We start from the raw sequence: 18,290 nt of genomic DNA on the forward strand, positions 1-18,290 counted from the left end.
AATGATAGATTATCTCGGTCTCCTTCACCCAACACAGTTAATTTCTTGTTGTATATTCATTTTTGTGTTGTTGACCTGTTTTAGGGTCATATGCGTAAAAGGCTTGTCGATATTTGCACTTTCCTGAGAAGAGGATCCCTAGCTTTCACCCCATACTAAAATAATAATAATTATTTAAAATTTAAAATTAAATTATTTTACATTTTGAGAATAATTACTAATTAATAATACTAAAATAATAATAACAGTATTCTTTGAAGAAATCAGTATCTCAAACTAAGCTGAGGACCATTAGAAAATATACTTTCTATGCCTTTTGAGATTTTAAGCAACCAAACATCGAGAACTTTATTTCTTACTGATATGAATTTCCCCTAGCGCTTGGCAATTGTCCCTTTCATAAATGCTGTTTTCATGGATGAATTTTAGAATTGAATGAAGCTGGGCCTAATTCCTTGGGCCCCATTAGGGTACTCCATTAGAAACTTGGGTTCCACACTGACCTCCTTCAGGCAAAAGAAATTTATTTAATAGAACAGCATCCATTTACCTACCCAATTTATTTAGTTTCCTTTCCCGCTCAAACTTTTACCAACTCTAAAATAAGTAGAACATAATTGATGGATTCACATTATCTTCAAATCATCCCTGAGTAAAAAGGAAGAATGAAAATGTATGTCCAAGTTATGAACAAGTGTAGATACCTGAAGAGGCTAAATCATCCACAGTTTAACTTTTTTACAGAGGTCCCTTCCCGGGGTGATTGCCACATTAAAAAAAGAAGTTATTAATTCAAAAAGGAAAAGTGTACAGGGTCTCTGTGATATAACTCTTGTCCATAAAGAGTAATCTAAATGAGAAATAAATGCATGCAAAATATTAAGCAACTAACATGTCCTGGGTGGGAAAGAAAAAATAAAGCTCGCTGTGGTAGCATTCCTACATTTTTTGACTTCTCTGAGAATCAGGCCCCAGCACAAACAATAGAATAGAACATCAAGAGCACATTATATGAAGGCCCCTCAAAATGTATCTCACCAGCCACTAGATTAAAATCACCCCACTGGGTAGTATTTTAAAAAGTCACCAAGCCATATTAGCAAAGTAATTACCAAGGTTAGCAAAGTATGATTACAGTGTTACCAACCTCTTTTCATTAAAATATGATATATTTTCTTTAATGGTAATTGTGCTTTCAGTGGATGGAGCAGGATATGTTTAGGTGGATTTTAATGGCTACAGAGAAAATGTCTACTATTTAACATGAGATTTAATACATTCATCCCATTAATGAAAGTACCATCAGTAGTTAATCAGAGAGTAACTATAAGCAAAGTCAGGCGGATTTTGCTGTAGAAATGCAAACACAAAAAACAGCTACATTATGATTTCTGCATTCTGTATCTGTGGGTTTTTTTTTTTTTTTCCCTTTTGGCAATGTTCCTTTTTGTTTGTTTGTTTATTTGTTTTAAGCTCTGTAGCTATTACTGGTCATTTCAGTGGGTCTAGGATCAGAGGGCAGGAGCCCAGACCAAGTTTGTAAGAGCCCCCAGCACTCTTGGCATGAATGCATCACCCCCAGACTCAATGGGCAGCTACTGATTTCCCAGGACAATTTTAATCCTCCCCAAAATGCTCCCATGGTTTCTAGAATTCCCAAGGCTCTCAGAGAGGTTGGAGCTATAGTTCTCAATGCTTGTTGTACATCAGAATCACCGAGAGAGCTTTTAAAAAATACAGATATTTGGGTACTGCTTCCAAAGATTTCTGCTTCACTCATTCTGTGGTGGGACCCACATTACGTGGTTTCTGGGAGATGCTTGGGTAGTTCTGGTGCGCACACAGGGCTGAAGATCACTTGTGTAGATGTATCACCAGCCTAGCTTGACAGAGCCCCAGTGTAAGAAATCGGGAGTATCTTCAGGAACTGTAAGAACACCACACTTTATGAAATATATAAAATGGTATCAAAATAGTCTGAAAGAGTTTACCCTCTTCGTGTCTGAGATTTCTAAATCCAGCAAGCGCATAGGATATTATTCAAAAACAGTCTCATTAAGAATTTGATTATCTAACCTGCCAGGAAATGCTTGACCACATACAAACCGTGACAGGGTCTGATCCCAACAGATGTCCTTGTAAGGCACCTGTTGAGGTGAACTCTGCCACTGGCCCTTTAAATGGGATGGTGTTTTAGTTTTCCAAAAGTAATGGACCAGTTGGAATGCTAGAAATGTACATTTGCTGCTTATGTTCCATTCTAGTAAACCATGTCCAGAATGGCTGTGCTGATCTTCTGATTGTGTAGTTAATGAGAGAAGTCTGCAAATGCCATCAGGATTGGCCAGCAGCCTCGTTTATGGAGGTTTATTAGAGGGAGCCAATAATGAAAACTTAGGTTGTTTGTACCCTCTCATGAGTCTGTCAAGAATTGTTAAAAACTGCAACTGTGGTTGTAACTTGGAGAATGTTAAAACCTCACCTAGAAAGCCGTTTCACGTTTCTTCCAAGTGGAGAGTCTAAATTTGTGTTTGATTATAAAGGAATAGCTAAAATGTGACACGGCTTAACACCAAGCATGCCTATGGGTGACTCTATCCAGAAACTGACCTAAACGAGCAGCGTTAGGATCATCTGCTCAAGTGCATTCATCATGTCTATCTATAGCATAGACGGCATCAGGTACCACCTGGCTGAAAGTCATGGGTTACACAGAGCTATGCAAATACTTTATTTTGGAGACAGCTGAATTACTCCCTGACCTGACATGAGTGAGAGGGAGGGTCATCTTCACTGTTATGCCTTCCTGCCCTTTCTAAAAATAGTAGGGCCTTTAATAAGAAGATATTTTAAGCCTCTGGTGTTCACTTGTCTCATCAGGAGAAGCTTATTTTGGCCCCTCACATGTGTCAGATGTGCATGGGGCATATCTAGCCCTCGGAGCATGGTCTTGCTCCTGCACACCACTCATATAAGACACTGGCCACCATAAAGTCGCTGGGATTACCAGCTGAGAGGCAGTGGGTAAACATAAACGAAGTGGAGATACTTCTTAGGAATGTGAATATGCTTCCGAAATCCTCCGTTTCAGACATGGGCCCATCAGTCCTCCGCTTTTCGGATCTGTTTTCCTAAAACCTGGCTGTGATGTCGCTCCAGAGACCTCAGTGATGTTGCTGCTTTTAATAAATACTGATAGGAGCCACTACCAGCCTGTGGATAAGGGAAACTCATGAGGAACTGCCATCCCAAATCTGAACGGCAAAACCAAAACTGGGCAAAACCACAAATCCCAAAACAAAACCCAAAAAGAACCACCCCAACAATCCGTGCCCGCAAGAAGACGCGCAGGAAAGCATTGCGATGTAACTTATGACTTGGTGACTGGACCTATCAGTCACGTGACTAGCAGGCACCAGGTGCTTTGTCTTATTCTCCTTTGAAAAACAAGTGCAAATCTTGGTTATTCTGCACAACGGGGACCAAACAATTATGCTTTGGAGGAGACACAGACTCTAGAAGCAAGATGGAATTTGAGCAGGTAAACCCCAAGCCACAAGCCTGTCATTCCGGGGCGGTCGTGCGTGGTTCTCGTGTTTGCGCCTCTAAGAAATTTCCGTTTTTTCGCATCAAAAAATCCAGATACGAAGCCGAAGCTGCTTTCTTCGCCAATCTGAAGCTGTCTGACTTCAACATCATTGACACCCTCGGAGTCGGAGGCTTCGGTCGAGTGGAGCTGGTAGGTGATTCTTCTTTACATGCTCTGGGGAGCCCCTCTTCCTGTCGTATTTTTCCCTCTAGATTAAGATTTCTCTCTACTCTCTCATCATTACTTTTTACTGTTCCTGAATCCGTACCAAATGCTTTCATGTCCGCGCATCCGAGTGTGAAACAGGTACAGTGAGCTGTATATTACATAGCCCGTAAACAGACAATAAAAATATATATATATTTTTTTAGAAAAACCTCCTCATAATAAATGAAAGGTAAACACATTAACTTGACGAGGAGCCATAAAACGCTTTTTACCTAGCTGATACTCTGCGACCTCTACTTCCTTAGTTCTGAGCAGTGCTCACCAACTTAGTCATGCGCCCTACCTATGTGTAAGTTTAAATATAGAGAGGGAAATGGGATATATATATGTTATATGTAGATACATACATAATATAATACATACATGTAATACATGTACATATATTTCATTTCCTTTATATATATTTAAATTTACATTTTAATTATTGTAGTTGTAGATCAGGTGCATGAGTAAGTTAGAGAATATGGCTCAGAGCTAGGGAAGTAAATAAATAAGTAAAATCTATATTTAATTAAAGATGTTTAATACTGCTTTAAAACTTTAAGAAAACATAAGTAACATTCTAGTATTAATTCTGTGATTCCGTAGCAAGCACCTAGTTATATTAGATAATATATTAGATAATATGGTTTGAATATTTCACACATGTTTGTGTACACAAACACAGGTAAGTGTCAGGGAGGATGATGGGGACATCTTGGTGCAAGTTTATTCATTCAACATATTGCATGAATGTGGTGCAAACCAAATGAAAACATAGCCTTTGAAATGTAAATTTAAGAACTGGTCGATTACAACATAGAGCAGAAAAAAAAATGTATTCTGGTAACTGAGTTGCTGCGTTCGGAGACGGTGTGGATATAACCCCTGTTGAGAAGGCAGATTAATTTCCACTTCTCTGCTGAACCCGGAGGAGCCCCTGGTATCAGATAGCGGTACAGTATGTCAGGAACTCCCTGTACGGTGCAGTAAACAGTTACTGTTGCCATCAGGGACAAGAGAAATCCCCTTCCATAAAAGCAGACTGACCCAGCCCTGTGTTTGCTATTTGTCCATTTGTGCTGCAGTTGGGATTCCTGGCTTCTGACAGGCAAGAAAAATCCCATTTACTTAAACATGAGACAAGAAAATTTCGAGCCATAGTGTGTTTCGTTGAATCAGCATTATGCTTCCAGTAACACTGGTTGGAAATGCTATAGTCAGGCTGCTTCTGACTTGACGTCTGACATCATAGTGAGGATTTTCGGCTATAGGAATACAAATCGGGGGTCTAGGAAAACTTGTTTCTCTGAATTCTGCCAGTCAACGCAGTCTTTGGTTTCGTTTTCAAGAACCTTGGTTTTGTGACAAAATCTAACTGTTCATAGAGCTAGTGAAGATTTATTATAAGATTTGTCCTGGGGTGTTGGAGCATATAAACAGGTCGGGGGGCGGAGGTCCTTGCCGGGCACAGCTTATTGTCTGCTGGGTTTATTTACATACCTGCATGTATCTCCACCCTCTTCTGAATGAAGCACTGTATGGACAGAACTCCCTAGAGGCTGATTTTGTGACTTGTAGTTTCTTAAGTATCATTTTGTAAAGACTTTGGACAATAAAACTGTTGTCTTAGTTGACCAAAAAAAATTTATGTTACAAATTCGTGGATTCTTAAAGGTCTGAGGATCTCAAGTTGGGGACCTTTAGGTTACCAGCAAGGTATTTTATGAAATAGAGGAGTTTACTCAGGATGTTTGAAATGCTGAAGGTTGCTCATAGACACTGAAACCACTTCAAGCTGAACAATTAAATGCCAAGCTGACAGTGGAAACCTTCTAGAGACTTCCCTCAAAAATGTCTGAGGAGACACCATTAACCAGAAAATTAGGGAAGGCTCAGTGTGAGCATATAAAAGGTGCCCATATAAAATGTGGTTTAAAAAGACAAAATACCTGTGTGTGTGTGTGTGTGTGTGTGTGTGTACACATGCATAATGTCCGTCCCAGCAGAGAGTCAAGGGTAGTTCAGCCTAATTTTTTTCTCATGGATATTATATTTTACTCTTCCACACAGATGTTTATAGACTAATGAAAACCATAACCTCAGGAATTAATTTTAATTGGAGTCCAGGTTACAAAAACGTTAGATATGCTAATGAATGATAAATCCATAATGGGCCAGGTAGGCACAATCAGTACATTAGAAAAGAGGCACGTGGTTTTAACCTCTGAAGTGACATCTTCACATCGTGTGATTTTGCACTTCCCCAGAAACCCCTTGTGAAAATCAGAATGCCCAGATTGTCTTCACTGTTCGCTGTGGACTAGCCGTTTAGGTGACAGCCCTTCCCCTACAATTCATCGTCCCCTGTTCTTAGCGCTCACTCACTGCCTGAGAATATTAATTATTGGGTATGAAAAGTATTCTCCTCTGTGATTGTTCATTTGTCACCTGTGTTCGGTGATGCCAGAATTGGGAGTCTGGCCTCAGCGCTTTGACTGTGATCACACATACTGTTGTCATCACAAAGAGTGATTGCCGCGAACAGTGAATCGCCGCAACCTTGGCACAGGGGGGCAGTGGAGCGCACCTTCAGACCAGCGCCCAGGCCACTCGTAGTGGGAGAGGACCAGGCTGAGCCCCATTCTGTCGTGATTATAGAACTTCTCTTCATTCCCCTCTGAAACTGATGCATGCAAGATCATGTTATCAGTATTATAGAGTGATATATTAAAAAGGACTGCCTTCACATGGACGAATTTCACATATGCACCATACTGTACAAGTATATAAAATGGATACCTTGAACCTACCAGTCCTTGGTTCAGCAATGATGTTGATCAGGTAAATAACATCATAAAAACCACATGACACTTTAATTTTATAATGGCATTTAAAACTTTTTCCCAAGTATAGATTATAAGATGATAAACTCTTGAATTGGGTATGAAGAATTAAATTTGAATTGTTGAACCCCATTTCTGGTAGGACTAAGTTACAAGTTTTCTCATCATTTGGTATAAAATTAGCTTCGTGTTATTTTGCATAATGATATGCAAAGGCTTCTTAGCATGTCTTAATTTTTTATTATTTATCTTAATTTGGATGAATTTAAATGCCAGCGGATTTTTCAGGCAGGACAATTACTAAGTAGTTTATTGCCAAATTTGGAGAGGAGAACCTAATTTTGGCGCCTAACAGAAACTTGAACCATTGTTCAGTGATGAGGCCAGAAGCTTGAAGATCTGGTCTTATATGAATGGGAATTCTGCTCTGAAGCTATTAATTCGATTTCATAAATACTTTTAGCAGAACTGATTTTAATGAGGTGAATATCAGACATGTCCTATTTACAATTATTACCTCCAGGAAGTCATCCATACTGCTTTTTTGTGTTATCTGGCAGAAACCATATTTTCTGACCATTTTTTTTTTATTTTGAAGAATGAGCTTTTTAATTTGTTCAATGCTGCCTGTTTATCTTCCAGAAGACCACATTTCATTTATAATAGCACTTTCAGCAAAAGAACTCAGTTTTTTATAGATGATTTACTCATTAAAGCAGTAAGCGCTGCTCTAAGACACACGGTAATCCTCTTAATTTACAAGATCTGACTGCAAAATACGGAGATTGATTTTACAGTCACACATGGAAATTAGTCCCATCGCTCTATGGTCACATTCCTGATTTACTTTTGCTCTCGTCAGAGAGGTGCTTGCTTTTCAGAATAGATTTGCACAAATCAGCCTTTTTAATCTGGCAATGATGATGTGGTTTAGATATTAGATATTTAATCATTTTATTCAGCAATCCAATGCCTCCTTGACCAGAGCACCGTACTTGGATAAAGATATAGGGGCCAAGATATGGAAGACATAATCTCTGTCTTCTTGGATTACATCCTCTCTCTATCACTTGTTACATATTTATGTAGCAAGCTGTATGCTAGGACATACAGTCTAAAGTGAGGTAGCCACTGCCTCTAGGGACTCAGTTTCCTGGGAAGGACAGTCATGTAAACCAATAATCCAATAATCAAAGTACGAGCAGCATGTGCGGGGTCATGCAGGAGGTGGCATCCTAAGACAGAGGGAGAGTTAGGGCATCTACAGAAATCACCCGAAGCATTACAGTACACTTCTGTAAAATATACCTACTGCGGGCTAGTTAACTGACAAACTGATATTAATCATGTTTTTAAATTAGTGATGCCACTTCCTTACTAAAATAATCAAGCCTGGCATTTGAACCCTGCTCTGTGATCTTCACATTGCTCCACATCCAGTATATCATTTTACCTTTCTAGTTACTCTGGGAGCAGAACAGGAGGCATGATCTGCTTTTACTAGAAGGAAGTCAGTATTAATGCATCTCAGGAGCCTAAGACCATGCAGTCAGTAAAAGGGCTGTTATTGCCCAGAACTACTGATTTGTTTTGTTTTGTTTTGTTTTAAGATTTTCTTTATCTATTTGTCAGAGGGAACACAAGCAGGGGCAGTGGGAGAGGGAGAAGCAGACTCCCCCTGAGCAGGGAGCCCGATGTGGGTTTCGATCCCAGGACCCTGAGATCATGACCTGAACCAAAGGCAGACACTTAACCGACTGAACCACCCAGGCGTCCCCACTGATTTGTTTTTAACTAGAAGCTTTTTCTATCATTCTGGCTTCTAAAAATATTAAGGTTCTTATCACACCAACAATAGCCACCATGACGACATCAAACAAATGTTACATGTACATTTGTTTAAAAAAAAAAAATCTTCTAGAATTCAAGAACCTGTATTAGACCTAAATCTAGAATCGATGCTGTGATGATCCACTCTTCACACCTGCTTCTGTCAAACCTGAAGAGGCTCTCCCTTCTCTGAATCTTTTGCTGTTCTTATTTCCGTGGTAAAATGTCTGTGCAGGGGAAAAAAAAAAAATCAGACATTATAATGTCAAAGCTAAAAGCTGGAGCTCTGGACTCAGATCTCCTAGATTCAGATTTTTCTGAATTTTTCTGGGCATGCTCAGTCATTTCCTCAGAGGTCACTTACTTCCGAGCATCAGTTTCCCATTCTCCAGCATGAAGATAGCAGTAGGATATTAAGCCTCACAAGGTTACAAAGAGTAAATGAGTGAAAGCCCCCAAATAGTGCCTCACACCGTAGGTCGGTTAAGTGTTGTGATGCTATTATTATTAAAATATGCTAATGATAACTATCATGCCCAGCTCTAAGAAAAGGGGATGGAATAATTTTACTCTTTTTTTTCTCCCTTGTTCGGCCGAGTCCCGAAGAGCCAGAGGTCTTCATAATGACCTCGGTGACAGCTTCTATTAAATCCCTGCAAAGCACTAAAGCTCCATCCTTTAGGTTCGGTGCAGTCTGCTGAATCCTATCGGGTTCCTGCACAGCTTCCTTCAACCGTGGATCCCCGTTGGGGCATAGTGAGGGTCTGGCTCTTGCCGCATGGACCAGACAGGTCCCCTCTCCTTTCTCCTGCACCCCAGCCCCACCAGAGGACAGCGAGGGAGGGGGCGGGGTGGCAGCAGGTCGCAAGCACCTGCCTCACGGGGTCACAGGGCCAGATGGGGTCAGCAGCACTGTCGTGGCGTTTTTGCCAGTGCTTGGCACTGGGCATCACACGCAGGCCGAACTGGACGGCTGTGTCCACCAATGGAAAGCGAAAGGAGACTGAGAGGTGATTAAGGCAGCAGATAGGCGAGAAATCCATTGCCCAGTCAGCAGGGTTGTGTTTCATCATTCTGAAAGGCGAACGGCTTAACTGCAAAGGGAAACCCCACGTAAGAGGGAAACATTTCGAGAACTTCTTCCCTGGCAGCCCCAGGACAGTGAAACGGAGTAGCTGGGGGGACGGCAGGCAGCCCTCTGCCCCGAGGCCTCACGTCCTCTGTCACCCATGTGAGGGAGGGCTCTGCGCTCCGTGAAAACTCAAAGCTCACCTCGGTCTCCCACAGCCTCTTCCCTCCCCGTTCCTCTAGTGGGCTTGTTATTAAAGGTCACCCTCATTTTAGGTGCATCCTTCAAAAGAATCTAAGCTGATGCCAATTATTGATGGTGATAAATAGTACTGATTTCGAAGGGAGTTATTCGGGTAGCTACGGACAGTCCCATTCAGTGGACACTAGCTGAGCCTAACAGGTGCAGTCAGGATCTAGGCCCCTCCCAGGATAGTTTCTCAGTATGCATCGCCAGGAGTCAAGTCTAACTCTACTTTGAGGTTATGCTCATAAAGATGTGCGTTAATTCATCTTGTTACTGTAGGATATATTTTATACAGTAGCTGGAACACAGTTCAGTCTGCACAGACTATAAATAATTACTTGCTTACACATCTTTGAAAGTATCAATTTTATATACTAGCTATCTATAGAAATGAATCTTTCTCGCTACAAGTATTTTAAATCAGTGTCCTAGTGTCCAGTAAAATGTTCATTTCTCCTCCAAAACCATGAGTTATTCTAGAAAGATCCATGTGAATCTGGAAGGCACTAGACAGGTCTTTCCAAGGGTTAAGATATGGGTGATAAAAGAGTATATCTGAAAGTTAACGTTTCGGTCACTCTTACCGTTTTCTGTGACAATTTATGGGCACATCACATTCAGCAAAAATGTATCTTTTATAAAATCCCTCAATATTTTTTGTGGGATCAGAAATAGCAGAGGTGATTCCTGCCCTTAAGGAATGTCTGCCTTCTTGTAAATAAGAAAATAAGACTAACACATATGAAGAAAAGCAAATGAAATCCTTTTGTATTATATTAACGTCTAAATTATGCAGAAAGGTTCTTCATATTGCAGAAAGAGGGAGACCATTTGGAGCTGATTGGGTCAAAGAGGCCCCGGGAAGACACGGGACTCCAGCCAGGGCTTAGGGAATAGGTTGGGATTTAAGTGAACAGCCGGAAAAGGCCATTCCAGGCAAAGGTTACAACACAGAGGGCCACATGTCTTCACAGGCCACTGAACCCAGCGGCAGACCCACCCAGGGGTTGCGTGGAGGAGGAGTGAAAAATGCCCTTAGGCAGCCCATCGGCCAGGGGTCACTGTGGTCTGTTCTTAGAGGAGGTCAGATGTGAAGGCACTAAGCATCTGTGGGCATTAGGTCCGGTGATGAAAACATATAGAACACAGACTCAGCTCAGCTTCCACCTGTGAAATCAAAGAATACACTTTAAGGCGACTGGACAGGCTATTTTTAGGTGGGGCTCCTCCCAAAAATAAACATCATAATTTCCCTTCTAAATAAGGTAGTCTACTTTGTGCCAGGAGGTAGCCCATGTCCCTGAAAATTTCATGTAAACACTTTCAAAGAGAAATCTCATTCATGAGAAGGGAAAACAGGCCCCTTTTATATGTTAGGAATGTTGAAAATAGCCATGTCCTTAAAATCAAATGGTTTCTCTTGTTTTGGGGGGGGGGAAGATAGGAAAGAGCCATTCTGTATGTTTAAGGGTAGCTCATCAACTGTATACATTTGATTTATTGCTAATTCATACTCTGTCCCTCATATTAATATCCCCCACTGACACACAACAGCATGGTAGCTTGAACACTGAGCTCTGAGATCAGGTTCTGGGGGCCGGATGCTTGGTTCTGAGCCCCTGACCTCCAGCCAGCTGCCTTGCAAGTTCACGGTAAGAACAGAGAGAACTTCAGCACCCAAAAAGAATCACAGAAGCTCAACCCAAGGGAGCCAGTGCGTGGTCATGGCTCCAGTCACTGATTCCACATCCATGTGGACGGAGCAGCTTAAATGCTTCATGGGGCTGTTTTCCATAGACGAAGTCAGCACGGGCAAAAAAAAATACAAAATACATTTGGAATGGGCTTAACTATATTTAAAGTACATTTGTATGAAATCTTGTGAAAAATTGCAAGTCCAAAAACAGGGAGGAAGGAGTTATCCTATTTTATTTAATATCAGGGTGAAGTTTGAGTATTATCATCTATGTCAAGACATTAAGAACAGATTATAAGCCATTGGTTAAAATCCTCCCAGTATGTAACAGAAACATCATAAAGTTTTTTATGCCTTATGTCTCAAAAGTATCACGAGAATACAAACACTTTCATGAGTGAAGCTGAGCACAGCACACAGAGCTGAATTTTGCAATATGGGATTCTGTTTCATTTCAGCTGACTTGAAGCTTTCACAGAGTCAATAAATGAAAGAAATTGAAGTGTCAACTTAGGAGTCTCAACTCCCATCTATGTGAAATTTCAGGTTATAAGTGTGCTTTAAGTATTGGAATAAGTAGGATTATGTGAAATATTTTAGTGATGAATTTAGAAATGAGTAAGCAAGTTGGAAACCTGCTACATGTAGTATTTCTTTATAAGGATGAATGAGATTGTGCATAGAAATCAAGTATCGGTTGGGGCAAGAAAATATTTGATGATTTGATAAGGAAAGTGAATTTTTTTTGCCCATCCCCCCACCCACCTCCACTCTGACAACCACAAGTTCATTCTATTTGTCTGTTTTGTTGTTGTTGTTTGCTGGTTTTTTTTTAGATTCCAAAGATAAGTGAATCATATGGTATTTGTCTTTCTCTGTCAGACTCATCTTGCTTAGCATAATGTCCTTTAGGTCGATCCATGTTGTTGTAAGTGGCAAGATCTCATCCTTTTTTATGACTAATATTCCAGCATGTGTGTGTGTGTGTGTGTACGTATGTACCCATATATACACACCACATCTTCTTTATCCATTCATCTATTGATGAACACTAGGGCTGCTTTCTTGGCTATTAATAATGCTGCAGTAAATACAGGGGTGCATATATCTTTTCGAATTAATATTTTTATTTACTTTGGGTAAATACCCAGTGGTGGAACCAGGGGATCACATGGTATTTCTAACATTATGAGGAACCTCCATACTCTTCCACAGTAGCTATACCAGTTTATATTCCCACCAACAGTCATGCATGAGGGTTGCTTTTTATCCACATCATCACCAACACTTGCTATTTCTGGTGTTGTTGATTTTAGCCATTCTGACATGTGTGAGGTGATAGCTCACTGTGGTTTTGTATCTGTATTTTGATTAGTAATTTTGCACATCTTGTCATGTGTCTACTGGTCATTGTGTGTCTTCTTTTGAAACATGTTTGACTGCTCTGCCCATTTTTTAAATTGTATTATTTGGTTTTTGATGTTGAGTGGTGTAGCTTCTTTATGTATTTTGGATACTAACCTTTTATCATAGTCATTTGAGAATATCTTCTCCCATTCCGTAGGTTGCCTTTTGTTTTGTTGATGGTTTCTTTGGCCGTGCAGAAGCTGTTCATTTTGGTGTAGTCCCAATAGTTTATTTTTGCTTTTGTTTCTCTTGCCTTAGGAGACATGTCTAGAAAAATATTGCTAGGGATGATGTCAAAGAGATTATTGCCTGTGCTTTCCTTTAGGAGTTTTATGGTTTCAGGTCTCACATTAATCCATTTTGAGTTTATTTTCATGTATGGTGTAAGAAGGTGGTCCAGTTTCATTCTTTTGCATGTGGACGTCAAATTTTCCCAGTTTCATTCTTTTGCATGTGGACGTCAAATTTTCCCAACACCATTTGCTGAAGAGATGGTCTTTTCCCCACTGTATATTCTTGCTCCCTTTGTGATAGATTAATTTGCCATATAAGCGTGGGTTTATTTCTAGGCCGTCTCTTCTGTTCCATTGATCTATGTGTCTGTTTTTGTGCCGGTGATGAAAGAAAATAATGTAAAGTTTATCATATCAATTTTAATAATCACTACAAAGTGAAATAAGGTTTACTTTACACAGCTACTCTATGGAAGAGAAATGATATATTTAAATTGCACATTTCAGTAAACGATTGTGATGCAATATAGGTAGCCTTTTGAGTCAATGAATCAGTGCTAATTCCTTAATAGGAGAAATTACAAGTATTCTTTGACTGCCAAGTGATTTCTTTAAAATAGTCCATTTGTTCATTTAATTAAAAATAGAAAAGTATGATGTTCTTTTCCTGATCTTCCTCCAAGCTAAAAGTTAAATGTCTTTTTTGAAAACTATCTCCTCTATGAAAATAGTCTTACTTGGCTTTTGATCAATTTGAATTTAATCACATAGACATATCCTGCCACAGAACTGAATTTTAAGTCTGAAGGCAAGTTACAAAGCAAATGGAATTGACATTTTTGATGAGGGGTTGTGGTGAACATGGGAAGGAGAACAAAGAGAGAGAGAAGAGAGACCCTCTCTTGATTATCACTTGTGCATATGGCAGAGGAAAATGCAGAGGTAAAATAAGCTATTTTTTTTCTATGCTCCTTTGTTCTGAATGGTATACACGACGATTTATGTATATATAAACCACTTAATGGTCATCGATGAAATAAGTTTTACATGTCAAATTCTTACCATAAAATTGTGTCATAGTGCCATGCCTCTGTTCCTCCTGTCTGAAAAGCTTTTCAACTATGGCATCTGTTTAAAGTCATAATCCATCCTTTGGCTTCCCTACGTCAGCTGACTGTGTGTCACACGGGCTGTGACAAGTCCCTTATGCTCCCCTCCCTTGTGCGTCCTTTGGAACAAACCAGATGCTGTGATTCATTCTTAAGTTTTGGACGCTGACTAAGGAAAGGAAAACATCTGATGTTCCTGTGCAGTGCAGAGAGAGAGGTGAGGGAGAAGACTCTGAGCAACTAGGGAGAAAAGAAGTTTTAACCACGGGGGTTTTCTATCATGACTTATAGTAGTGTTCGCCTGAAATCATAGTACTATTATAGAGAAAAGTAATTCTCATAGAAGGACTGGCATGTTTTTGGTTAGGAAACGTTGAGGAATACAATCCAATACTACTGTGTGGAATAGGAGTTTTCTATGCACTTAAAATTTTTTTCTTTCTCGCATGAATATAGTAACTTCTTCTGAATATGTGAGCACAGGAGTTTGTCATGCGCAAGAAGTTATCTGAGTCAAAGTGATGACGCTGGTTTTCCCTTCTCTGTGAAAGTGAAACTTCCTTAAATTCAGACAGACTTTTCCTGTCCTTTCATTTTCCTTCAGTTGGTTGGGACAACTAATTAAAACACAGATTAAATTATGAACTGTAAGAGTAAAATGCTGTTTACAAGTATCCACTTTAATTAGCATTCCCACATATCTTGATAATTGTTCTTAGGTAGCACTTGTAAACTTTCAAAGTATTTTCACATACGCTATCTGATTTGATCTTACAATATCTGTGCTTATAAGGGGATTTTATTCCCCTTTTATAAGTGAGGCAAAGGCTCTAGGAATCTGGGAGCCTTTAGAAGGCTCTAGGAGATTACAGGAGGTCGCATCTGATCTCAGTTTTACATTATTAAAATACTAAAGGCATGGCCCAGCAATTACCTATTATTTTGATGAAATAATTTTGTGATAATTTGCATATTTTGCTGAAAATAACGCATGATCCTACTTTTTTTTTTGGAAGTGAGGCCTTTTTTTAAAATTTAGGACTTGTAATCACAATAATTAAGTCCTAAAAAAGGATCATATTTTTTATAAAAATGTTCATCATTAACAGATACTGGAATAAAAATGGAATACAGTTTTAGGTAACTGGGGAACTTTTATCGAAGGGGGATTGATAAGCATAGAGAGAAATCTATTTTTAACATTTGTTCCTTAAGATATAAATTAAAAATATATCTCACAATGAATGAAGACAAGAATTAGAAGATAGACATAGTTTCTGGCTTTTTCCTCTTTAAAAAAAAGCCTTTAAAAGCCTTATTGAGGTATGATTTGCATCCCACAGGGTCCCGTCCCTTTGGCAGGCCACGTCCATTCCTGTCCCATCTCCAGCGACTACTCACCCACCTTCCATCTCTAAGCATGAGCCTCTTCTGCTGTGTTTTCTTAGGCTACGCTTTATTTTACACCGTTTTTGTTTTCTACTTGTACAATTGAAGATCTAGTTCATTATGGACCCAAATATCCAGGTGTTTCATGCACAGCAACTGATGCTGTCCATTTAAGTCTTCATGTAAGAAATCATTTTAATTACAGCATCATCCAGAAAGCCACTTTCTCCCCCAAATAATGAAGATACAGCTATATTGCAAAATGAACTATGAATTATTAATAAAAAGGTCTGATAGACGAGTGGAGGAACAGATTCTAAGGACAAAAACTCTCAGCCCGAGGTGATGAGTCAGTTTTAAGCTTGTTCTCATCATAACTCCCCTTTTCAGGGTCAGGAATTGGGTCCAGCAGGACACAAGCCTTTTAAAGACAAGTGCCTGCTGCAGACAGAAATGGGGGCGTTCATTCTAGCCAGCTAGTGTGTCTCCAAAGCTCTCTGAAATGCTGGTGGCATTGCCTCTCAGCTTCAGTCCCCATTACCTGGGCACCACCTGGAGCCCGGCCGCTAAGAAGTTGCCAAAAGCGATGTCAGAAATTCCCACCTTAAGATCCGCTCGGCCCTGGGATGCGTTCGTTCAAATGGCAACACAGTGCTCCACACAGAAGTAACGTCTTGCTAGAAGTGAAATGTTTACTAATTCTAGTTTCCGATATAATGCAAAGCATTGTTTCTGAAACAGAAGAGGAAGATCCGGAGTATTAGCATTGTTGTTTTTCCTATTCTAGGAATGTTGATCGTAAAACCAGTGTGGTGCAAGGCTCAGCTGTCTTTTTCAAGTAGCTTCTCGGCCCTTCACCTGTTCCCTTGGTAGGTCTGAGACGGGTGAGGGAGGATAGGAACGGGCATAAAGTGACAGTGGCCTGTGCTAGCTCATATTTTCAGGACATTGCTTTGACCTGAAGGGACCATGACCGCTGGAGGCACCTAAGAATCAAAGCCGCTAATATGCACTGAATGGGTGCTCTGTTCCAGACACTGGGCTTGATAGGTGGGCCCTTTTATTTCATCTTCCCAAGTAAACTGAGGATTATCCTCATGTTATGGATAAGGACAAAGGGACAGGGTGTCAGAAATGCGTCCAAGATCACAAGCCCAAAAATGGTTGAGATTTAAACAAAAGCAGTGACATTTTAGAGCTCACACTTTTAACCCAGGCTCTAGCCTGCATGCTGGCCGGGGGTGGGGTGGGGGGGTGGAAGTCTGCAGAGGACGACAGAGCCAGGGAGCATGCCAGCACAGCTAGGCTGGGAAGGATTCCTGGGGAAGGAGGGGAAGAAAGGCACACATGCATTTCCTCCTCTCTTGCTTGCCTGTGTCCACACGGATTTCCTATCTCTAGCTCACCCAACTGCAAAATCATCATCATCATCTCAAGTTGACAGAAGCAGACTTAGGGTAATTCATTTGGCCAACTGGAAAAATAAAAAGCAAACTACATTTCACCTTCAAAATTTTCATGGGTTTGTTTTGTGAAAGCCCTTTCATAATAAAGCCTAATAGCTTAGACCCAGTAAATATAAATTGCTATAACTTACCCTGAGAGTTCATGTTGTACAAAAGAATATGGCAGGTCCTTTAAGGAGATGAATAGTGTGGTTAAGCCCAAACTTGAGTGGATTGTTATGCTGTATATAACCTTTCAAGGTCTTTGCATTCATGGGATTCTAGCGGAGTGGTTCCCATTGAACCAGGATCCTTTGAGAGAGCCAGACACTAATAAATAGGTAGTACAATCTAAGACAGACTTTAAAATTTATTTTCCATGAGAGCCATTGTGTTTACTCATAAAAGGGATAAATGCTAATTGTACAAAAGTTAAGCAATTCAAAAAAGCAAAAAGAAGTAGAACTGAAAATTTCCCTAAGGGAAAACCATTATTAACATATTGGGAAACACATTTCTGACTGTCTTTCCTAGATTTATTTTAGATAGAGATATACACGTACATACAAATTATTTATGGGATCATAAAATGTATGCTGGCTTGTATCCTGTCTCTTTATATATGACACATATATATGTTATCTGTGTGTGTGTAAATAAATTGGGGGGGCATATTTTTCCATAATAAAAAACGAAGACTTAGAATAAGTTTTTAAATTCCAGTTAACATCCAGTGTAATATTAGTGTCAGGTGTACAATACAGTGATCAACACTTCCCTATACATCAGCCCGTGCTCATCAGGACAAGTGCACTCGTTCATCCCCAGCACCTGTTTCCCCCATCCCCCCACCACCTCCCCTCTGGTGACCATCAGTTCTCTATAGTTAAGAGTCTGTCTCTTGCTTTGTCTCCCTCTGGTGCTGTTTTTTTTTTCCCCATTTGCTAAGTCATCCTTTTAAGGCCTAGTTTTTTACAGATGCATTGCAGGGATGTACCATAATTTATTTTTCCACGCTTCTCTGCATGGACATTTAGATTATTTCCAAATTTTGCCATTAGACACAATCTAAGAGTCAGACATGTCGGTTAATCGGGAGAAAACTTTTCAGAGCATTCACTCCAGCAGAAGGCGCTATGTCTGCTGAGTTACCTCTGCCGGTTGTCCTCGGGCGGTCTGACTTCTCGGTTACAAGCCGGGATCCTGCGAGTCTAGTGTCCTCCT

The 18,290-nt window shown here is 40.1% G+C and overlaps 1 protein-coding gene across 2 annotated transcripts in view; it reads left to right on the forward strand.

The window, feature by feature from the left end:
- The first annotated feature begins 2,889 nt into the window (after positions 1-2,889).
- LOC145715790 (cGMP-dependent protein kinase 1-like) overlaps positions 2,890-18,290 on the forward strand; it is a 37,593-nt gene continuing 22,192 nt past the window's right edge. The window contains exons 1-2 of one of the 2 annotated variants that reach the window (XM_081824405.1): positions 3,523-3,541; positions 3,643-3,739. Coding sequence is in view for 1 of the 2 variants with exons in the window: in XM_081824404.1 (XP_081680530.1) it covers positions 3,527-3,739 (213 nt within the window). In the remaining variant the exon portion in view is untranslated. Of the gene's footprint in view, positions 3,740-18,290 lie in introns of both variants that reach the window. The other variant, XM_081824404.1, reaches the window with a different exon arrangement.

This window comes from Leptonychotes weddellii, chromosome 6, assembly GCF_054177405.1.
Source record: "Leptonychotes weddellii isolate Sample4059 chromosome 6, ASM5417740v2, whole genome shotgun sequence".
In the NCBI taxonomy this organism is placed as follows: domain Eukaryota; kingdom Metazoa; phylum Chordata; class Mammalia; order Carnivora; family Phocidae; genus Leptonychotes; species Leptonychotes weddellii.